Source organism: Phacochoerus africanus, chromosome 7 (genome assembly GCF_016906955.1).
Source record: "Phacochoerus africanus isolate WHEZ1 chromosome 7, ROS_Pafr_v1, whole genome shotgun sequence".
NCBI lineage: Eukaryota > Metazoa > Chordata > Mammalia > Artiodactyla > Suidae > Phacochoerus > Phacochoerus africanus.
The window spans coordinates 49,728,473-49,752,885 of NC_062550.1; the positions used below are offsets into that span (position 1 = coordinate 49,728,473).

Here is a 24,413-nt window from a genome sequence, read left to right on the forward strand (position 1 = left end):
CCTACACCACAGCTCACAGCAACACCGGGTCTTTAACCCACTGAGTAAGGCCAGGGATCAAACCCGCAATCTCATGGTTCCTAGTCAGATTCATTTCCACTGCGCCACAATGGGAACTCTCATATCCCCACTTCTTGACACTTTCTTGCACAGGACAGACATTCAATTTCTGGGAACCAGGGAACTGAAATGAATCCACTCCCCGCTTTTCAAAGCCATTCCGGGCAGTGTCTACTCACCTAATTCATTCACTCCTCTAAGGCAGGGATGAGAAATAGACCTCACCTCACTCTGATGGACTGGAGGGCCTGGAAGGATTCATGACACAGATTCTGGGAGCAATTTCTGGCAGAGAGAAAGGAGTGCCACTCACTCTCAAGGCCACCTTGACAGACAGGGGCAGAGATGTTATCCATTCCCCATTCCTGGTCCAGGAGAAAGGCAGCCAACGATTCACCCACACTCCCTTTCTGCTGCTAGGCTGTTTCTCCAGTCCTCAGCATCAAGACACTGTGGATTACATGCCAATCAACCAGGAAGGCCAAAGCCTTTCCACCCAATTCACCTGTGCAGCCAAATAGGTAGGGTCATGGCTTGATGAAAAACCTGAAAATACGGCATCCACAATGCGCAAGAACGAGAACAGGCATGTACTTGATTCATCTCTCGGTGGAGAAAGAGCTTTGCCCATCTAAGTATAACTTCCATTGATATCTAAGGCATGTGGAATTACTTAGGACTTTGGCCCCCCCTCAAAAATGGCAGAGTTAAATTCTCTTTGGTATTCATGCTTCATCCTAATCTACTGGTTTCTTACTAGTAACCATAACCTTCTCAGTACTTCATTGTTAAGATTTCCCAAGTGCTGTCAAAGTGATTAACTCCCACACAGTTATCAGAAAAACTTCTAAAGAATGCTAAGGGGAGAGACCTCTGAAAGGAAGGGTGCAGAAAAGACAGCCAGAAAGAAACAGCAGAACCCAACAGCCTCCCTCGACAATTCACACTCAGCATTCACTGTGCCACTCAGATCATTCTCAGTTAAACAGGCTGCTTCTGACTGGGTGGCCATCACTGAGGTCCCCCCGGAAACTGCCCTCTCCACAGGGGGAGGTCAGCACCCCTCAGAAGCATCTCAGAAAAGAAGGAGAAAGCACTTAGAGAAGGAGAGGAAATAAAAGGAGACTTTCAAAGCAACATTGCCCTCATCATAGAGAGAGCCTTCAGTGCAACATTGGCACCAGTGAGAGAACAGGGCTAAACTAAAATTCCCCTCAACATGTCAACATCGCTGGACAGCAGGAAGGATAATGTCTCCCATCCACAGAGCTGTCCTACTGTACTTTCCACTTGGCCTAAGCCCCGCTGCAGCCCCGAGTAACAGTCTTGTTAGGAGTCTGCATATCTTAAAGAAAGCATAACATGCCCAGACGTTCACGTGTGTACACACACACACAAAGATGTGTGTGTGTATATATATACACACACACACACACATATAAAACCTGGTTTATAAAAAAGAGCTTTGTGGATCAGAGTATGCCTTCAACTTGGTCCAAGAAGCTAGTTATCCACATTAGGAAAACAGACCCAAAGAATGGAATCAGGAAGAGAACCTGTTGGCAGGAATAATACTGTATCTTCTAGAATGTTGGTATTTACAAGCTACTCTCCAATTGTTTGTCCACAACTCATTCAACTGGCTAGAATCTTCTGAACACATAAGATTAAGCCTTAAGGGCATTAAGCTCGGTAGCAACAAAAATTAACACCATCTAAAATAAATTAGATTTTTAAATACATGTAATAGAATTACAGGTCACTGGATTTATAATGAATATAAATTAATATAAATCTATTATGAAAGTACCATTCCCAGGAAGATTTCAGTTCAGAGTGTTTTAAAAGAAAGAAGGCTAAGTATCTGAGAACAAATGGGTATGGCTTAGAAACCCTTTATTAGTATTGTAAGTAGAGTACAGATAAGATTACTTGGTGACGAGATATGAAGATCTGTCTCCACGTCTGCAATAAAGATTTACCTCATTTTACCTAATAGATGTATTCCTGAAAAGTTGTGCAACTAGAATTTTTACAACCAGACCCTTATTTAAAATATACAAGGAGGCCATGGTTGTAAAGAAACCCTGTAGTGACTCCTTGGATGAACTGAAGTCCTGCTGAGGTCACGAACTTCTCTGCGCTCTGTCTGCACGGTGACTGCATACTAGAGGCATTCTTCAGTAAGTGTGCTGAATGCATGGATTTGCCATAACACACGTTTCGTTTTTTTGACGGGACACTCTTAAAGTGAGGCATGCTATAACTGGAATGTTAGGACAGAAAGATGAGATCCAGCTCACAGTTTAAACTAATTTCATTGCAAAAAAACAGCAAATTTCAGAAAATGTTTTTCAGTGAAGATTAAGATTCTTTACATGTGTGTACACAGGCAGACCTTGTTTTATTGCGCTTCACTTTATTGCACTTTGCAGACACGGAACTTGTGGTTTTGTTTGTTTGGCTTGCAGGGTGCAGCGGTTTGATGTAGGATCTCAGTTTCCAGACCAGGGATTGAACCTGGGCCACAGCAATGAAAGCACTGAGTCCTAATCACTAGACTGCCAGGGAACTTCCCAATGCTGCATTTTTTACAAACTGACAAGGCAACCCTGCCTTGTCAGATGTAATGGTTAGCCTTTTTAGCAATAAAGTATTTTTAAATTAAGGTATGTAGTTTTGTTTGGGGCTTTTTTTTTTTTTTGTCTTTTTAGGGATGCACCCACAGCATATGAAAGTTCCCAGGCTAAAGGGTCAAATCAGAGCTGTAGCCACTGACCTACACCACAGCCACAGCCACTCGGGATCCGAGCTGCGTGTACGACCCACACAACAGCTCATGGCAACGCCAGATCCTTAACTCGCTGGGCAAGGCCAGGGATGGAACCTGTGTCCTCATGGATACGAGTTGGGTTCATTAACCACTGAGCCACAATGAGAACTCCCAAGGTATGTACTTTTTTAGAACATAATAGTATCTTATACTTAGTAGACTACAGGATCATGTAAACATAACTATTACATGCACTGAGAAACCAAAAAATTCATGTGACTTTCGTTATTTGCTTTACTGCCAGGGTCTGGAACTGAACTGCAGTATCGTCAAGATATGCCTGTATATTTTTAAAGAAATGCTGATCTATAATTGGCAGAAGATTCTATTCGCTGTTGAGTGACTCACTGTAAACAAACAACGGCTTGAGCAGGGATCCACATGATTTAACAACCAAGGCAAAGAGCACCCTATCGAATTTCAGAAATCCCATCAGATGCCATTCCACTGCTGGAAGGGCTTCTTCCCCTCTCTCCTGCACAGATGTTTCAAAGCTACCCTCACTTTACCCCACAAAAGCAAAGCTGGGGTAGAAAAGCCAAGACTGAATTAGAAAGGTACCTGACCTTAATACAAAGTTATTGTTTCAATCTTTAAAAAAGAACTAAGTCAAATACAGTCAATAAAAGTAAAACCATAAAGGCATTTCTTCCCTTATTTGGTGCTTCCTTCCCTTCCCATTTAAATGTAAGACTCGATTTAAAAAATATAGAGATCCATCCTTTTAAACAATATATTCTCTCTTTTAAGCAGTACAGAATGCCTAGCAATACAAGTATCTGACCACATAAATCTGCAATCTGCTACATAAATGAAATAAGAAGTTATAATCTGCTTATTTACTCAGTATTCAAAACTGTAAAAAAAAAAAGACTAGAAAAATAGCTGACAATATTTTTAATGCAGGTTTTGGGGAGGAATGGATGCTGGGTTCCATCAGGGTAAATTTCCTGAAAAGTCGTGTGCAAATACACTATTATGAACATAGAACCCTATTTTAAACACACTGCAAGTATATACGGGTGTGACTGGGGGAGAAGAGGGGAGAAAGATGGTGTTAATGTTTGTCAAGTAAAGTAATAACCAAAAAAAAAAAAAACCTCTCACTTAAGGTAGCAACACTATTTCAAGTGACCTAAAGAAAACAGATTTTAAAATCATCTTAACTATTCATGCCAATTACTGACTTTGGCCCTTTACGAAGCAGGCACAATGAATCTTCTTTTTGAGGATCAGTTTCGGTCCTCTGCCTAAGGGTATCACATTTGTACGAAAACAGTATCATGGATTTGCTCCCACCGTTTTAAAAATCAGTAATTAAAAAAATAATAAAGTTGGTCTCTTTTCACCACAAGTTTTCAAGTAACTGGTTCAAGTAAGCTTATTTACACCTTTTGTACGTGACCTAAAACCCACGTCCCCTTTAAAAAGCAGTTTCGCTTGAAAATGGACACTTTTTTTTTTTTTGGTCTTGATCCAGGTTTCTTTCAAATACTAATTCGGTCATGTTTCTGCCTTATTGGGCAGATAAAGGGAGGAGACCAGCAAGTTGTGTCCAAAGGCTGGGAAACGCCGGAAGGCTTCCCAACTATCGTTAAAGATGTTGTACTTGAGGAAGACGCGGTGTTCCAGGCTGGTGGACAGGGTCACGTCTCTGCTCATGATGTAGATGCCGTCGTTGTGAAGCGCGCACGTCAAGTTCAGGCCCGACTTGGATGTGTTCTCCTTGAGGTAGAGCCACTGGCGGGTGGCAGTGTTGTAGGACTGCACGGTGAGCATGTCCTCGCTCTGGCTGCCCCTCCGGGTGGGCCCCAGCTCGTGGAGGCAGCCCCCCACAATGTAGATGGTCTCCTCCACAGACACCATCTGCTGCTTGCGGATGTGGACGTCGCATGTCTCAAAGAGCGTCCAGAGGTCGGCGGCGGGGCAGTACTGCAGGATGTTCATGTTCCGGTCTGCAAGCAGAGAGCGGCCCGCGTGATGTCACCGCCCCCGGGAGAACACTACCAGCTGCCTGGGCTGTCTACACACACCTACCTCCCCGTGAAAGAACTGGCTCAAAGGGAGGCACAACTTTTGGTGAAAAGCCCAGGCTGGGAAAATGGCTGGGAGGAGATCCCACCAGCAGGCACGGCCGTGCTCAGTGGGAAGCTCTCAGATTTAGGTCAGGCCAGGTCAGATAGATGAGACTTGGTGACCCAGCAGCCCCGCCCCACCATGCCCCGGACCTTTACGCCTTTGAGACCTACCAGCCCAGGCTGGCGTGTAAAGCAAAGCACCCCCGAGCCTCAGAACCCTCGTCAGTATCTGCAGAATGACCGTCTGTTTAATACTAACAATGGCTAAGCCCTGAGAGGATCTATCCTTGATAGCAGATTCTAGGAAACCGTGCAAGTGAGTCGAGCAGGATCTTTGGGGCCGCCTAAAGGACAGGATGCAGAGCTGCAAGTCAGGAAAGATGCAAGAAAATCTCCCTCTGGCCTTCAAGGGGCAGAATCACTTGGCAATTCTGTTGCTCAGTTGTAACACCAGAGACACACTGACAAAGACCCTACTCCTTCCCCCTGCCCATTTCATAAGAGATGGTTACTTACTGTGTATATAAAACCAGACAGACACTAGATGAAAAGACTACCCTGACTTGATTTTGTCTTTTTGCCTTTTCTTGGGCCACTCCCGCGGCATATGAAGGTTCCCAGGCTAGGGGTCCAATCGGAGCTGTAGCCGCCGGCCTACGCCACAGCCACAGCAACGTGGGATCCGAGCCCCATCTGCAACCTACACCACAGCTCAGGGCAACACCGGATCCTTAACCCACTGAGCAAGGCCAGGGACCAAACCCGCAATCTCATGGTTCCTAGACAGATTCGTTAAGCACTGAGCCACAACGGGAACTCCTACCCTGGCATGATTTTGAGTTAATAGCTGTTTTAAGGAAAAAATATTGCCTACTCTCTTTGAAAAATGCTTGTGAAATTTAAAATATCTAGTTTCAGGTTTTTTTTTTTTTTTAATGTGCTCTTTCTTTTTCCCGTTTCTTTTCTCCTCAAAGAAAGAATGGAATATTTTAGCTTCAGCCAAAAGAAAAAAGCTCTGAATTATCAGAAAGAATGAACTTTCTGTTTGTTGTTGTTTCTTAAACAACAAAATCTACCAGTGTAAGAGTTTGGCCTGGGAAGTGATGCCCAACTAAAGCACATAGCTGCAGCAGAAGCTGGGAGCAGTACTTCCTCCTGAGACAGAAGGACCCACCACAGGGGGCAGTAATTAAAGAGCTCCTTGGAGCGCTCTGCCACCAAGTCAAGAGCCACCTAAGAGAGCACAGTGGGAAAGAAAACGGTATCTTGTGTCTCTGCACACACTTCCCCAAGCCTGCAGAAATGTGGAATTGTTACCGCTTCTGTTTTCTGCCCACACTATGACCTCCCTCTGTTTCTTTTCTTTGTAGCTATTGTGCTGGAGCGCATCCTAGAAGACGGCCCTGGGGAGTTTGGTTACTCATCTGTCAAGTGCTGCTTAGGCTCCTGGCTCCCCACCCGGTGAATAGAGGACTTGTTCTAGGGAAGCTTCAATGTATTTATTTCTCAGTCCAGGTCTGAATGTCCTCCTAGGTCTTCTGTAAATGTTTTCTCTCCTCAACCAACAAGGGCTCAGACCATGGTGGTCTGAGTTGGTGGAATGACCTTTTTGCTTTTACATTTTGAGTTGATTCTGACGTTTAACAATTCACCCTTCTTCCCTTTAGTGGTGACTACTACTGTCTATTGAATTTCTTTTCATTTCTACAGTGCCTGCCAAGGAATTAAAATAAAGAGCTATCATAAAAATCATGAACTCTTCCTTACAAAATTTTAGAAGTCTTACTTAAGAAGTCAGCAGGCTTCGAACCCAACTTCCATTCCTGAATTTTCTTTTTTTTCTTTTGTTGTGACAAGGATGATTTCTTGTCCTGAAGACAAAGAACTATTAGGAAGAGCTGGGAAGAGCCCCAGCAGAGGAGGAGGGAAGCTTCAGACAAGTAACTGTCCTCCTGCCCCCGCATCATAGAAAACTGGTTTCCAGCCTTTACACAAACAGCCATCCATCCACACTGCCTAACCGTCCCATTGTGGGGACTTGGCTTGGGGAAACCAAGATGGGACTCGCTGTGGGTGGTCCAAGGAAAGATGGTACATGAGTCGTGGCTTGTGAAACTTGAAAACACACATGCCAGGGTTTTCCAGGTCAAATCTAAAGAACATTTGCTCAGCTGGGGTCATGGAAAAACTAGGAAATCTACTAGCAAAACTGGTCTTTGGGCTGCAGGGCAGCTGTCAGTGCTTCCCGGCTCCTGGTTGGAAGAGAAGCCAAGGGGTGTGTGTGTATTGGGTCAGCCCACAGCGGCGTATGCTGTGTCAAAAAATCTAGGGAGGAATCAGAATTCTTAGAAATGTTCAAAAGCAAATAACTATATTTACCTTCCTCGGAGAGAAGACACACAGATACACACAGAGGTACATGTTCACACAGGAATTCTCTGGGGCCTATGGTTAAGTCTATAACATTGACCACTGTAACCCAAACACCAATGCTAAAGGTAAAAGAAATGATGGCTAGGACATCTTTCTACAATTATTCATAAAGGAAAATCCAGTCATTATCTTATCATCAGTGGAGAGTCACTGCGGACATTGGGAATAGCTCCACAGATGATGAAAACGTGGAGTGAAAAGAAAAACCTCACTGCTTCCCAGGTACCCCTCTTTGTCATAGCCTCTCCCTAAATGCGAAAGTCAACACACCACCTGTAGGGAGTTGAATGGTGGCCCCTCAAAAGATAGGTCCACTTTCTAACCCCCAGAAACTTCAGATGTGACCTTATTTGGAAGAAGGGTCTTTGGAGATATACTTAAGGATCTCAAGATGAGATCACCCTGGATTCCCCAGGTGGGCTCCAGACCCAATGACAAGTGCATCCTGATAAGAGACAGAAGAGGAAAGGACACAGATACACATGGAGAAGGCATGAGGATATGGAGGCAGGAGCTGGGCAGCCTCTAGCCAAGGAACTCCGGGAGCCTCCAAACCTGGGAAGAGACAAGGAAAGATTCTCCCCTAGAGCCTGCAGGGGGAGCGTGACCTGCCAACACCCACTGTAATTCTGGCCTCTGGACTCCTGAACTTAAACAACAAAATCTAAAAGATCTAAAAGAGCGTGCCTTTCTCTTGCTTTAGGCCACCTCATTTATGGTCATTTCTTAGGTCTGCCATAGGAAACTAAGACACCATCTACCATTGTCCCCACCAAAGCAACTGTTTAGAGGTACGCTAAGAAGTATTCATGAGCATCTTTTGCTGTCATGGGGAAAAAAAAAAAAAAGTGCATCAGATGCTCGTAAAATATCTTACATTTAACTTCTTCCTCTAACATACATCCCCCAAACAAGACACATTTTGGTTTCAGTGAAAAGAATTTTTGCACCTACACTACACTATTATGATGTGGATTTCTGGTCTTTCCAAAGTTATAAAGGGTTGAATGGAGCCTAATGGGGCCATCAGCATCATTTCTCCACGCCTGTTATCAGCCAAGGTGGGGGGAGGACTGTCTTGCCCACAGGTCATTTCACTACATCAAATAAAATGGTAACTCTTCTACTGCAATGTAGCTAAAAGTCCTAACAGTCTAGTTATGCCTCTTCTATAACTTCTGAGAATTATATAGTCAGACAGAAAATAAACTGCCTTGACCACGAGAAAACTTGGACACCACTGCTTTAAGTGGGGGAAGAGATAAGAGGAAAGGCGCATCTCTTCTTGGTGGCCCATCATGGCCTTGATTACTGTTGATAATAGAAAACCAAGCTGTGGAGTTCCCACTGTGGCTCAGTGGGTTAAGAACCCGACTAGTACCCATGAGGATGTGAGTTCAATCCCTGGCCTCACTAAGTAGGCTAAGGATCCAGCATTGCTACAAGCTGTGGTATAGGTCAAAGACACGGCTCAGATCCTGCATTGCTGTGGCCGTGGTATACACTAGCAACTGTAGCTCTGATCCACCCTAGCCTGGGAACTTCCATATGCCATAGGCAGAGCCATAAAAAGAAAAAAAAAAAAGAAGAAGAAGAAGAAGAAAGAAAACCAAGTTGTGATATGCTTCCTACCAGGACCCACAGTATAAAATCTGCTAGAGAAACTTCATTTTCAAATGACTAACTATAAAATGCCCCCCCCCCAAAAGCGAAAAACATATACATATGGTTTAATAGAAATACAACCACCTCCGAGAGCTGGTCAGGAAGAAATTCTCTTATGTTCACGTTCTTGCTCCGTCTACTGTGTGCAAATGAAAGCTGAGGCCTGAATTTCTGGGATCTGTATCCTACATGTTTGTGCTCAGATACAAGGGAGAGAGTGAAAACAAAGACCTCCAAGGATGCTCTGGTGCCAAGTTCTATAGTGCTGGACAGGGCGGATTCGAGCTACATCTGGGAGAAGTACGGAGTTATATGGCTTGAGTCAGGAGATGCCTGACGGCGGGGTTTCCAGAGCGGGAAGAAAGTACACGTTTTTTTCACAGCTCCCCCATCCCCCATTCAGTTTTCATGCTCATGCAAAGGCATCAAAGACCCCTCCTGCCCAGACCACCCTTGTCATACAGGACGCTCTTCCTTCCAGACATGTATATGCAGTGTCCTTAATCAATGAAATCACACTACTGAACACCAGAGCATTTCCTGCAGCCCCTCCTGCCCTCCCCGAGGCTGCCAAAGCTCACCTGTAGGAAGACCACCCACGAGTCCCCTTCACTTACCTCTGGTAGTATATCCTCCGATGACATAAATTTTCCCCTGACACTCACAGGCAGAGAACTCAGCCAGAGGGTTTGGTAAGGGTGCCATGAAATTCCACGCATCCTGCTCAGGGTTATAACACTCAACGTTAGAAACAGCCTGCCCGCCAATGGCATAGAGTTTTGAATTTACAGCCACGAGTTTGAAGTTAGACCTGAAAGAGAGACACAAAGGCCCAAGAAATCAGTTCTTTCGGATCCTTCATTGGAAGACAACGGCATGACCTGCTAAAGCAGTGTGTGGAATTTGCAGAAAAAATTTGCTGGGTATTTGCAGAAAAAAAGCTCTCCGAGCTGGGGGCTCTTCTGCCTGGGGACAGAGGGATGACCCCATGGCATCTCACATTTCACTCTTATCGCCAAGAATCCGCAAGAACAGTGCAGTATCCAAACTTCAGCTATCGAAGATGAGCAATTCAATATACCAAGAACTAATCTCGCTTAGCTTAAGCCAAGAACCAAAGACACTTTGTAGATGTTAAACTCAGTCAATAGCTCTTTCAGGAGGGGGAGCAAGCCCCCACCCCACTCCCTCGTCTCCACTCCCCATAGGTGGACTTCATCCTGGATTCACACCACCGCTGCCTACACAAGCACTTGCAAAGGGTAGTTGCTACTGGGAGGCCCAGAAATCTCTTTACCATGAGTTCACCCTAGCAGATCACTCGCTCACCCTCCTCTTATGAGGGCATCTTCTACATTCCTTCACAACGTATAAGGTAGGGGGAGGTAAGCATGGAACTAATTAAAAATATTTTGACCCAGCATTCTTAGGGTATTTCCACATGTGAACAAATACTTCACAAGTGTTAACAAATACTCCTATCATAATAGTAAAGATTTTTTTTTTTTTTTTGCTTTTTAGGGCCACACCCATGGCATATGGAGGTTCCCAGGTTAGGGGTCCAATCAGAGCTATAGCTGCCAGCCTACACCACAGCAATGCAGGATCCAGGCCGCATCTGTCACCTATACCACAGCTCACGGCAATGCCGGATCCTTAACCCACTGAGTGAGGCCAGGGATCGAACCGGCAACCTCATAGTTCCTAGTCGGATTCATTTCCGCTGCACCACGACGAGAACTCCACAGTCAAGAATTTTTAAAAAAATTTTACGTCTGTACCCACGGCATACAGGAGTTCCCAAGGCAGGGACTGAATCCAAGCCGCAGCTGCAACCTATGTCACAGCTGCAGCAACTCCAGATCCTTTAACCCACTGCACTGGGCAGAGGATCAAACCTGCATCTCCACAGTGACCTGAACCTCTGTAGCTGGATTCTTTACACATTGTGCCACAGTGGGAACTCCAAGAGTAAAGAATTTTAACAAGAGAAAAACATTAGTTTTTAGCCCCATAAGCAGTAATACAATGAAACTCTGCTTATCGGCTTCAGACACTAAATAGAAATCTCGTGGCTTTTGAAAAGAAAAAAACTATGTTTCGATGCAGTACACATGGATTAATGGATTCCTTCAAGGCCAGAAAGAATAAACATTTGGATGTGCTAGGTCACCTGACTGAAACCCACAACTGCCTCAAGTTTACATGCAGCACGACAAAGCAGGAGACCCAGTTCTAGACCTGCTCTGCTGACAACCAGCTATCTGACCATCATGTCTAGTATGGGGACAATACTCATTATAGGATAGTCAAGACAATAAGAGAAAGCTGGTAATCAGAGAGAAAGATAAATACCATATGATATCACTTATATGTGGAATCCAAAATATGGCACAGATGAACCTATCTACAGAACAGAAACAGACTCACAGACATGGAGAACAGACTTGTGGTTGCCCAGGTGGAGGGGGAAAGGAGTAGGATGAACTGGGTGTTCAGGGTGAGTAAACGCAAATTATTACATTTTGAATGGATAAGCAGGGAGTTCCCATTGTGGCTCAGCAGAATCTAACTAATATCTACGAGGAAACAGGTTTGATCCCTGGCCTTTCTCAGTGGGTTAAGGATCCGGCATTGCCATGAGCTATAGTGTCGGTCGCAGACACAGCTCAGATCTGGCGTTGCTGTGGCTGTGGTGTAGGCTGGCAGGTAGAGCTCCGATTTGACCCCTAGCCTGGGAACCTCTATATGCCTTGGGCGTGGGCCTAAATAACAACAACAACAAAAAGAATGGATAAGCAGTGTTGTCCTGCTTTATAGCACAGGAAACTAGGTCCAATCTCTTGTGGAGGAACATGATAGAAGATAATATGAGAAAAAGAATGCATATATATGTGTGACTGGGTCACTTTTGCCACACAGCAGAAAGTGACAGAACTCTGCAAATCAACTATAATATAAAAAAAGGGTTTTTTTAAGTACTACCCAGAGATAAGATACTATCACTATAATCCTGGTGTTTGAAATAAAGAAGCAAGACCAGGTGACTTTAGAGGCCATATCTAATGGCAACGCAATGATTTCTTCAAAAGTAACAATATCCTAAGAAAGAATAAGAGTAAAGGCTACACATTAAAAAGCAACCATGAATGAGTAGCCATGCCTGATCTCCTGACGGATGTTTAATAAACAGTAATGCATTGGACGTTCCTGTTGTGGCGCAGGGGAAACGAATCAGACTGGTATCCATGAGGACTTGTGTTCGACCCCCGGCCTTGCTCAGTGGGTTAAGGATCCGGTGTTGCCATGAGCTGTGGTGTAGGTCGCAGACGAGGCTCGGTGGTGTAGGTCAGCAGCTGCAGCTCTGATCAGACCCCTGACCTGCGAACTTTCATATGCCTCAGGTGTGGGCCTAGAAAGCAAAACAAACAAACAAACAAATAAAAACAGTGACACATTATGATATAGAACATTTGTCAGTAACAGCCACCTACAAAAAATTAAGATTTTTTTCGAAGGTGCACAGAATGTTTAGATGTCAATGAGTTTTAGCTTAGTTTTGCTTTTCAAATCTGAGAGTGAAGAGAGTGCTCACCAAAAACCTCATATTGTCCCTTAAACCCAGCCAGCCATTCAGTTTTTCATGCCAACAGACTTCCCCCGGGGTGGCAATGACTGGGGGGTCCTTGGTTCATGTTGCTTACCTTTCCTGCTGCCAATGGTCCTTAAAATCTGACCCGATGCCCTCTCTATGTGTGCAAATTTGGGGAACCAAAGGAAATAAAGCTGGTCAATAAGCCCTAAATTTTACCAGCCCACGATTTGTTTTTGCTTCCCCCCCCCACACCAAGGTACACAGATAATAAATTTTCTAAGAACAAAACAGTTTTTGATATTTATCCAGCATAATCATTTGTCCTCAGCAACATGTAAGGGGCTTCTTTTTGAGGTTGAATGAATAGGCAGTGAAAAGCAAACAACTCCACCTCTCCAGACTCCAGCATGCTCAAGTTCACTTGAAGAGACACACTTTTCAGTACTGAATTTGTTTTATGATGAAGCTGCCACCCAAAGACAGCCGCTTGATGACAAGGCAGGCTGCCAAGGATCCCAAACCCAGGCCTGTACAGGGAAGTCTCAGCTCCACTATTCAACAGCTCCAAGACCTTGAACAAGCCATTGAACCTCGGCTGATCTGAGTCTGTTTCCCCAGCTGAGAAGTAGGGGAAACAAATCCACGTTGTAAAGAGGAGAAAAGGGTAACTTTCAAAAAGAGGTCACAAGAGGGAGTTCCCGTTGTGGTGCAGCAGAAACAAATCAGACTAGGAACCATGAGATTGCCGGTTCAATCCCTGGCCTCTCAGTGGGTTAAGGATCTGGCATTGCCACGAGCTTTGGTGTAGGTTGCAGACGTGGCATGGATCTGGCATTGCTGTGGCTGTGGTGTAGGCTGGCAGCTGTAGCTCCGATTCGACCCCTAGCCTGGGAACCTCATGTCATGAGTGTGGTCCTAAGAAGCCAAAAAAAAAAAAAAAAAGGTCACTAGAGGGAATGCTTTACCGCTTGTCATTGCCTACGCTTCTTAACCTCAGGAGGATCAGTTTCTCTTCTGTCAAATGCAACAGTCACCGGCTGTAATGGACCAAGGGCCAGACTTCCGTACAAAGCACTTTCCCGTCCATAAACACTTGCCTTTTCCCATTTTCTGAAAACATCTCTTCTGCTCCTTACATCCTGAAGGGAAAAGGTATGAATCCAAGCTATATATTATTTTTTTAATTGTCACCTCTGCAGTTTTTGTTTTGTTTTGTTTTTGCTTTTTGCTGCTGCACCTGTGGCATGTGGAGGTTCCCAGGCTAGGGGTCAAATCGGAGCTATAGCTCCCGGCCTATACCACAGCTACAACAACGCAGAATCGAAGCCATGTCTGCAACCTACACCACAGTTCATGGCAAGGCTGGATCCTTAACCCACTGAGCGAGGCCTGGGGTCGAACCAGCAACCTCATGGTTCCTAGTCAGATTCATTTCCACTGTGCCACAATGGGAACTCCTGCAGTACTTTTTTAATACTGATTCCTGACATATTCTATTCAGGAGGCTAAAAGAATTTTCATATCAAATAACAATTTGTTAAAAAAAAAACCTGAATTAAAAAAAAAGAAAGAAACATAGGTAAAGGATTTTCCCTGGAAACCAATAACAAAAATTCCTTAAATAGCAAAAAGTGAAAATTGATTGTAATTAAGGAAATATTTAAACCCATCCTGCTATTAATCTAAATGCTGATGTATCCTGTTTCTAAGAGTCTGGGATTGAAATTCAAAAAGAATGCCTCAGAGTAAAATAAAACATTAATTGTAAAAAAACAAAAATAAAAACATCAATTTGTTGTAGGGACATACTTGACAGTAAACAGAACTGAAAGTGAGAAAAATTAAATGACGATCTAATTTCCATTTCACTTAGAAGAAACAGAAAGCTCCTGAAATCCTTAAATGCTAAGTAACATGACGACACCACCCACCTGTGCACAGGTTATCAATGACTAATAAGAGTTATCACAGTATCTGGAGGCAGGATGTGCCGGGTCTAAACGGCAAGTTACTGGCAGTAACTGAGCCTCTGTTTCCCCTTTCAGGAAGTGGGGCCAGTAATAACGCCCATCTCACAGAGATGCTGTGAGCAGGACGTAGGGAGGGCATTTAAAGTAGTGACCACGATATGCAGCCCCGAGGAAGAGCTCAAGAAACATAAACCACTGTTAGGATTGCTGCAGAGAAAAGCTGTCATCATTAGAGTAAAACTTAAGAGTGAAAGGCAAGCTCCCCTCTCTATGCCTGTTTCAAGCCCTCCTAGGAGGACTGTGTAGTCTGGGGACCATCAGGGCCTTTTGTCTCCTCTTCCGCCTTTGCCACTTCCCCATCTGTTAGCCTCCCCTGGGGACCAGGAAGGGGAGAAAGGAAGGTTAGGAAACAGAAGTAGTCGTGGTTGCTACTTACGGTCTCTGAGAAAACTCAATGTACAAAGCAATTTAAACTGTTGGCCAATAGGTGGGGAGGTGAACAGACGTGTTGGTTTTTTTTTACTTCACACTATCTACTTAATCACAGAGAACAAAAATCTCTGGAAGGTTCCAGGGCTCCAGAAATGCTCTAAAATCCTAAACTTTGGCTCAGAGGAAAGGGGACCGACAAAGCTGACAACTGCAGTTCCTTCTCTGCCAGGAGACTTATTTGTTAGGTTTCTCTCCCAGCCTGGCTGTATTATTCACACACAGAACAAGAGGCAGAACCCTACTCAGATTCCAAAGCAAGGGTGCAGGGCAACAGAAGAGACTAGACAACTCTAGAAATAGATTAAGGAACTGAGTGCTGCAGCGGTGGCCAGTTCCTGCAAGTTATCGTTAATTAAAGTGAGGAGGGAAAGCAAGCCATTTTGTGAGCACACAAGCTTTCACACGTGAAGAGTTCTGTCCTGACAACTCCTGAGATCAAATCCACATTCAGACTACTGGGCAGTGGAGGAACTTTAAAGCATGCTCTCCAACAGCGCTGTGTGCTCAGGCTGCTGTTTTCAAGCAGTGGGCACAGCACGAAACATTTTTCTTTTCTGTCCCCTTTATTTTTTTTGCAGCGGTGGGGGTGGGGGTTCCTCTGCTGCTCATGCAGCACCATCTTCTCCAGGGTGCAAAGGGCTTTATAAAATCTCCCAGTCCCAGGGTTCCTGCTTGTCTGGTTATTTAAGAGTCCAGGATCATTGCTTCTGTTCAGTTCCTGGGGAAAGTGGGCTGCTCTGCCTTTGACCCCTTTATCCAAGTAAAACCATAGCAATATATGGATCAAGGCAGATGTGAAATGCTGTGTAACTGGCAGCCAAACACACCCTTTCTACTCTAGATTCTAAGTTTCCTCTGGTGTTTCCAGAACCTGTGCTGGATGCCTTATCGGGACAATCGCATGCTAGGTTTTTGTTGTTGTTGTTCTTTTTGTCTTTATTCTAGAGCTGTACCTATGGCATATGGAGTTTCCCAGGCTAGGGGTCTAATTGGAGCTACAGCTGCTGGCTTACACCATAGCCAGAGCCACACTGGATCCAAGCCACATCTGCGACCTACACCACAGCTCACGGCAACGCCAGATCCTTAACCCAGATGGAGGCCAGGGATGGAACCGCCAATCTAGTCGGATTCATTAACCACTGAGCACGTCGGGAACTTCCCATGCTAGGTTTCATTTTCACTTGTCTCATCATCTAAACTCAACTACAAGCTCCTTCAGGGCAGGAACCATATCTTTTGATTTTAACTCAGTCGTGATTAGAAGGACGCTGACACAGAGGCTGTGGTAACACTGAGGTACTCATGATGAAATTCTGCAAAGGAACACAGTCCCATGAAATAACCTGTGTTCTACTTCTTAGAAGAAAAGCATTTTTAAAAGGAAAAGTTAAAGATCTATGTGAAGATGGTCACTGTCAATCTGTAAGCCAAAACTGGTGAACACTCTAAATGGTTATATCTAGTCATGGGATATTTACACTTTTTCACACTTTGAGCAATTTCTTTTCTTTCCTTTTCTTTCTTTTTAGGGACGCACTTGCGGCATATGGAAGTTCCCAGGCTAGAAGTCGAATCTGAGCTGCAGGTGCAGGCCTACACCACAGCCACAGCAACACCAGATCCAAGCCACATCTACAACCTACATGGCAGCTTGTAGCAACGCAGGGTCCCTAATCTACTGAACAAGGCCAGGGATCTAACCCGAAGCCTCAAAGACACTATGTCAGGTTCTTAATCCACTGAGCCACAGTGGGAACTCTTAAATTAACTTCTCGTGCCCCAGTTTCTGCCTCTGTAAAATGGGAACCTGCCTAATATAACCCTTGTGAAGAATAAGTGAGACTATACACACAAAGTCATAGGAACAGTACTTAGTACAGAGTAAATGAACCATCAAATGTTACTTACTGCTATTTTTCAGCTATTCTAAATAACTATAATAACAGTTACAAGATAAAACTATTCACTGTAATGTTATATTTTAAAAGAACAAAAATGAACACATTCACTTTTGTTACAGTAATGTAAAATACACGCCACAATTCAAAAAAGCCATACATTTTAAGCATCTATTATTTATTGGATACCACTTTAGCCATATGAATATACATAAGCATTGAATAAGCACAGGACCTGACTGGAAGGGAGAGAAACAAAGAGAAACAGAAAATTTCAATTCAATGTGGGGAATATGCTAGAAAAGCATAGAGTTTGAAAGCCCAAACAAGGGCTTAGGATTATGACTGAGATTATGTCAGACCTGAGTTAAAATATGGAGGGGATAAAGGAAGCAAATTCCAATATGGCACCAATTTTTAAAATATAATGGAAAAAAGCATCTGTGTAGAAAAAAAAAATAACAACTAGAAAATACCTAAGACATGGAGTTCCCATTGTGGCTCAGTGGAAACGAAACTGACTAGCATCCTTGAGGATGTAGGTTCCATCACTGGCCTTGCTCAGTGGGTTAAGGATCCAGGGTTGCCTGTGAGCTGTGGTGAAGGCTGCAGATGCGGCTGGGATCTGGTGTTTCTGTGGCTGTGGCATAGGCCAGTAGCTGTAGCTCTGATAAGACCCCTAGCCTGTGAACCTCCATATGTCATGGGTGTAGCCCTAAAAAGACAAAAGAAAGAAAGAAGAAAGAAAGAAGACAGAAAGAAAGAAAGAAAGAAAGAAAGAAAGAAAGAAAGAAAGAAAGAAAGAAAGAAAGAAAGAAAGAAAGAAGAAGAAAGAAAGAAAGAAAGAAAGAAAGAAAGAAAGAAAGAAAGAAAGAAAGAAAGAAAGAAAGAAAGAAAGAAAGGGAAAGTACCTAAGACTAATCCTAACAAAAAATGTACCAACCACACAAAGGTAATAAAAAAAACCTTTCCTGAAAGACAAAAAAATACATGGAAAAACAAACCATTTTTCCAGCTGCAGAGTATCAGAACACTATGAATCCTTCTCCAAATTAATCTAAGGATTAGGAGTTCCTGTCATGGCGCAGTGGTTAACAAACCCGACTAGGAACCACGAGGTTTCAGGTTCGATCCCTGGCGTTGCTCAGTGGGTTAAGGATCTGGCGTTGCCATGAGCTGTGGTGTAGGTTGCAGACGCGGCTCGGATCCCGAGTTGCTGTGGCTCTGGCATAGGCCAGCAGCTACAGCTCTGATTAGACCCCTAGCCTGGGAACCTCCATATGCCACGGGGAAGCAGCCCTAGAAAAGGCAAAAAGACCAAAAAAAAAAAAAATAGGCTCACAGGACTCACTTAAAAAATTTGGCTATAAAACATTTAAAATCTCTTCCTATAAGAATACCCTATAAGTCTTGATGTCCAAAACCAGAGGCTCACAAGGCCAGTTGTGGTCTACACTTTGCTTTGGTCTACAAGTTTGTTGTTGTTGTTGTTGACTTGTTTCTTTAATGGAGTAAGTTGTCAACATTTAACAATGCAATTCCAATCAAAATTCCAAGGGGATTGGGCAAGCTGATTCTAAAGTATATCTGAAGAAGAAAATGTATGAAGCATAGCCAAGAGAATTAAAATAAAACAAAACAAAATAAACAGGTCTCTGTTCTACCAGAGAATAAAACAGATTCCCAGGCTACAGACATTTAAAAATGTGTTACTGGTACAGGAATGGCCAGTCTGCCAATTTGGAAACAGGAAAATTGGCATATGATGACTGGTTTAGCAAACTATGGTGAAGAGCTGAGGCCACGGGGACATCCAGAAAACATAAACTAAAACCCCAAACAGATTCAGATGTAAACATAAAGTGGCAAAACTATAAAAAGTAATAGAGCACGAGATAGATGAGTATTTACATATTCTTAGTTTGTAGAAGTCTTTCCTACTCAAGATAACAAGCTCGGAGGACCCACATAAAAAATTTGACTATAAAACATTTAAAACCTCTTTCTATAAGAATACCGTATAAGTCTGATGTCCAAAACCAGAGGCTCACAAGGCCAGTTCTGGTCTACACATTGTTTCTTGTTTGGTCTACCAGGTTTTTGTTGTTGTTGACTCATTTCTTTAATGGAGTAAGTTGCCAACATTTAAAAATCAGGATATCTGGCAACACCATTCCTCATGCCCATGCAGCAAAATGCCACAATAAGTAGCTGTAGCCACGGTGGGTCAATAGCTCTCCCCTACCCCTCTACTCACCGAGTCTACCTGCCTAGTCACTTCTAGTATTTCATTTTTGAGCCTTAAGAGAAAATAAAGGCAAAGGGAAAACATGTGCAATATTATGTAAGAGATAAAAGATTAATATGTGCATACATGTAGAGAATTCTAAAACAAAAATAAAAAAGATGAACCAATTTTTTAAAAACTGGCAAAGGCCATTAATCATGCCAGGGGGGATATACAAAGAGCCAATAAATATATGAAACAATCTCTCTTCCAAACAGAGACATTCACACCAGTGTTTCTTCCCATTAGACTGGTAAAAATGAAAAATGATGATAATGTCTCATCTTGGCAAGAGCACAGGGAACTGGCAATCCCAAACACTGTTGATAGGAGAGGAAATTAGAACAATTTTCTGATGGGCAATTTGGCAGGAGCTACCAAAATTTAAAATGCACATACCAAGAGGTTAATCTCTAAAATATACAAACAACTTATCCAACTCAACAGCTAAAAAGCCAACAACCCAATTGAAAAATGGGCAAAAGACCTGAATAGACATTTGTCCAAAGAAGATACACAGATGGCCAACAGGCACATGAAAAAATGTTCAACATCACTAATTATTCAAGAAATGCAAATCAAAACAACTATGAGATACCACCTCACACCAGTCAGAATCGTCGTCATTAGTAAGTCCACATATAACAAATGCTGGAGAAGGTATGGAGAAAAAGGAACCCTCCTACACTGTTGGTGGGAATGTGAATTGGTACAACCACTATGGAAAAACAGTATGGAGGTACCTCAGAAAACTAAATATAGAACTACCATATGCTCCAGCCATCCCACTCTTATGCATATATCCAGACAAAACTTTCCCTGAAAAAGACACATGCACCTGTATGTTCACTGCAGCACTATTCACAATAGCCAAGATATGGAAACAAGCTAAATGTCCATCAACAGAGGAATGGATTAAGAAGATGTGCTATACATACACAATGGAATACTACTCAGCCATCAAAATAACAAAATAATCCATTTGCAGCAACATGGATAGAACTAGAGACTCTCCTTCTGAAGTCAGAAAGAAAAAGACAAATACCATATATCCCTTATATCTGGAATCTAATATATGACACAAATGAACCTTTCCACAGAAAAGAAAATAATGGACTTGGAGAATAGACTTGTGGTTGCCAGGGCGGGGGGGTGCGGAGGGAGTGGGATGGACTGGGAATCTGGGGTTAATAGATGCAAACTACTGCATTTGGAATGGATAAGCAATGAGATCCTGCTCTATAGCACTAGGGGCTATATCTAGTCACTTGCGATGGAACATGATGGAGGATAATGTGAGAAAAAGAATGTGTGTGTGTGTGTGTGTGTGTGACTGGGTCACTTTGCTGTACAGTAGAAAACTGACAGAACACTGTAAACCAACTACAATGGAAAAAATAAAAATCATTTTAAAAAAATTAAATGTACATACCCTTTGCCATACCTATCCAGAGATTCCAGGCATTTGCCCTATAGAACTAACACACATATGCTTACTAAGATAGGCACACATATACCAAGCTGTTCAAAAATGGCAAATGGAAGTGACCTAAATACTCATGAATTAGGAAAGGGCTAATTACAGCACAGTGTGTCCATGGGCTGGAATACTACACAGCCATTGACAAACCTGAAGTGGATCTACATTAGCTGATACAGCAAAAACTCTGAGTGGAAATACCAAGGGCCATAAAAATCAGCAAAGCTAATCAATTTTAGAATAAAAATATGTATAAGATGCATATACATTCCACATGTACATGCACACATATATGCATTTTTCCACCTTGGCCACTATCATCATATTTATATGTTTATAATTTATATGTTTATACATTATAAATGTATGTTTATAAATGTCTATAGATGCACATTTTTTTTACTCCATGGCTTTTCATGCCATTTGCAATTTTTCTAAGCATGTATTTATGCATTATTTGAATTTTTTTCCCCCCAAAGAGGACAAAAACAGCATTCCTAGGAGGGGAAAAAAGGACTAATTTGTGGAGAAAGACGAGAATCCTACAATGTGTCATGTCAGAGGTGTGGAGCTAGGGCTAGTGTGCTGAGCACCATACAGCAGGAGGCGACAGACAACATGCCAGACCTTCTACCCCTAATCTGAGCATTGCCCATCACCACTACACGGACATTTGTTGATTCAACTAACGCTCTTAAAGTCTGTTTAAAAATAATGCTCTGGGAGTTCCTGTCACGGCACAGCGGAAAGGAATCCGACTGGGAACTATGATGCTGCGGGTTCGATCCCTGGCCTCACTCAGTGGGTTAAGGATCCAGTGTTGCCATGAGCTGTGGTGTACGTAGCAGACGCGGCTCACATCTGGCATTGTTGCTGTGGCTGTGGTGTAGGCCAGCAGCAGCAGCTCTGATTAGACCCCCTAGCCTGGAAACCTTCATATGCCACAGGTGCAGCCCTAAAAAAACAAAAGACAAAAATTAAAATAAAATAACGCTCCGATGGAGTACCCTTGTGGCTCAGTGGGTTAAGGATTCTGCATTATCACTGCTGTGACTGGGGTCGCTGTTGTGTTTCAGGCTCAATCCCTGGCCCAGGAAGTTCCACATGCTGCAAGCATAGCCAAAACAAAACAAAAAAAAATTTGTGATATCAAAATTTAAATACAGTAACATCCCACCCGGTGCCTATAATGCAATGCAACAAAGAGATCCTAGAAGAAAATTCGCCAACTTCTAGATGGTTCTCACCTCCAGGAAGGAGGAATTAGGAGTGACAGTCTTTCTGCTTCTTCATTCTCTGACGTTTTTCTATTTTTTGTGAATAACTCTGTATTTTTTATTATGAGGAAAAAAAAAAAAACACTTTCCAAATTGAATTTTATATTACAGTCGAAAAAAGGCCAGGACTCAATCCCTCCCCCCCACCCCCCACTGCTCAGCCTGGGGGGAGGACCTTAAGTCAAGTAAATATGTGTGATGACTTTCCCATTCCTGTTAAGACTTTCTTTGCATGGCTGTGAGTACCCAAATCCTCATTCCACATTTCAGGGCAGGCATCTTGGTGGTACTTGAGATGGATACAGGTGGACCAATGTAAACCTTTGGGTTACATTGATTCTTCTCCCCACTTTGGAATGGCTCTAGGCCATCTTGGGCCCTACCATCTTTCTTTCTACCACTTCTTCCTATAATGCTCTTTGCTCTTGTTTTCCTATTCTTTTCCTGGCTCTGTCTCCCCCTGCCCCCATCTCCTCTTCTTCTCCTTTCTTCAAGTCACCCCAGTGCATGTTGGGAGGGATGTGCAGGATGGGAAGGTAGAAGGTTGGGACAAATGGAAATGTTCTAATTTTGCAGGTGACCAATGTAAGGCTCAAGTTTTGGGTCCATGATGAAGACTGTCTGCAAAGAAAGTGAGCTGCAAAAAGAGAGAATAAAAAATAAAGATGATCTCCTATACAGCTGACATTCTAACGGTTATTTTCTGATCACAGGTTGGTGCCCCAGTGCTTAAAGCTTCAAGGTCATTAACAAGATTCGCCAACATCAGTGTTACAGGTTACTGCCCCATGTGTCATTATAATCAGCATTAGTTCCTAAAAAATAAAAAGGTAAAAATAAAAGCAAAATTACAGTTTTCTTTAAAGGTATCCTTCTAGGAAACCACACACATCTTTTTTTTTTCCACTGAGATAGACGCAAAGTGGGGGGGGGCAGTCTAAAGGTGCAATATCTGCAAAGAAATGACTCAGATAGTTGACTTCACTGGGGCCTCGGCTTCCTTGCCAAGTTCATGGGTAACTTTGCCAAAGGCCACCAACGCTCCCCAGGATGTCATTACCATCCCAGCACAACTTCCTGTGACTGCTCAGCAAACATTAGGGGACCAAACTCGTGAACAGATGAAGGCGGGAAAGCAGCAGCACGGCTGGGCGCTTACCTCTTCTGGTTCATGGAGGCCACCTGGAGCCACTCGTTGGTGCTGGGGTTGTAGGAGTGGGCCGCGGAGATCTCTTGGCTGGTGATCCTGTAGCCGCCCACTATAAAGAGGTAGTTGTCCAGGATGGCGGACCCATAGCCCCTGACGTTCACCAGGTCTGGAGGGAGGTTGTTGGCCAGCGGGAACCAACGCTCGGTCATTTCCTCGTACCTGAGCATGGACGGGGGCTCTCCTTGATAGGGGTGAGGGGCTAGGGGTCCCCCCAGGAAATCACCCAGCGCCACGAGCACAGGAGTCCCAGTCATCCGGGCCTCTCTCAGCCTCTGTTTCAGGCTGACATCCCCGGGGGCCGGAGGAGAAGACCCCAGGAGATGGAACTGGGGCTTGCAGAGCACCTCGTGGAAGTGGACGGCCATGAAGCGCAGGCAGGCCTCTTGCAGGTCGGGCAGCCCGTACACCTGCGCCAGGCGGTACAGCTCTAGGCAGTTGGTGAGCCGCACCTGGGACAGCAGCAGCCGCAGCAGGGACGTGACCTGCAGGAAGGAGGCCGCCTCCACCAGCTCGGACAGCAGGCTCACCTCGTCCATGTCCTCCTCCTCCTCCCCACCGCCGCCCGGCTCCCCCCGCCGGCCCAACAGCCAGCCTTCGCGGGCCCCGCCGGCGTTGATGAAGTCCAGCACCAGGCGCAGGCCCGGGGCGCTGAGGCCGCGTAGCTGCTGCACCTCGGGGCCGCCGGCCTCCGGGCTCAGGGCCTCACGCATGCCGGAGCGGTAGAGGGCGCGGAAGTAGTCGCTCTGCTCGATGAGCTTCCTCTTGCTCACCGGGTAGCAGCGGTCCTCCAGACGGATCTGCACCATCTCCTCGGCCGACATGGTCGGGGGCCCGGGGGCAGCGGGGGCTCCCGCCAGCTCTCCGCGCTCGCCGGGTTCCGGGGAGGCTGCCGAACGCTGGCGCTGGGAGGCGGCGGCGGCGCACCGCCGCCCGCGCCCGCCCAGCCTCTCCCGGCCGCGGCGGCGCCCCCGAGACGGCCCCTCCTCCCAGTCCCGGAGGCGGTGGCTCGGCCTCGCCACCCTCCCGGCTCGGCGCGGTGGACGGCCCCTCCGGCCTCCCTCCGCGCCAAAAAAGGCCCGGGCGATGCGCGCTCCCTGCTCGGGTAGTCCCGGGCCGTCCGCCTGGAGCCTCC

At 44.6% G+C, this 24,413-nt stretch overlaps 1 protein-coding gene across 1 annotated transcript; it reads right to left on the reverse strand.

Moving 5' to 3' along the window:
• Positions 1 to 2,933: 2,933 nt before the first annotated feature.
• Positions 2,934 to 24,232, reverse strand: KLHL42 (kelch like family member 42). Its single transcript, XM_047787317.1, has 3 exons — positions 23,231 to 24,232; positions 9,687 to 9,880; positions 2,934 to 4,848 (listed from the first exon to the last, which is right to left on the reverse strand). The coding sequence occupies exons 1-3, from the start codon at positions 24,100 to 24,102 to the stop codon at positions 4,397 to 4,399; spliced, it is 1,518 nt and encodes a 505-aa protein (XP_047643273.1). The 5' UTR covers positions 24,103 to 24,232; the 3' UTR covers positions 2,934 to 4,396.
• Positions 24,233 to 24,413: the final 181 nt, after the last annotated feature.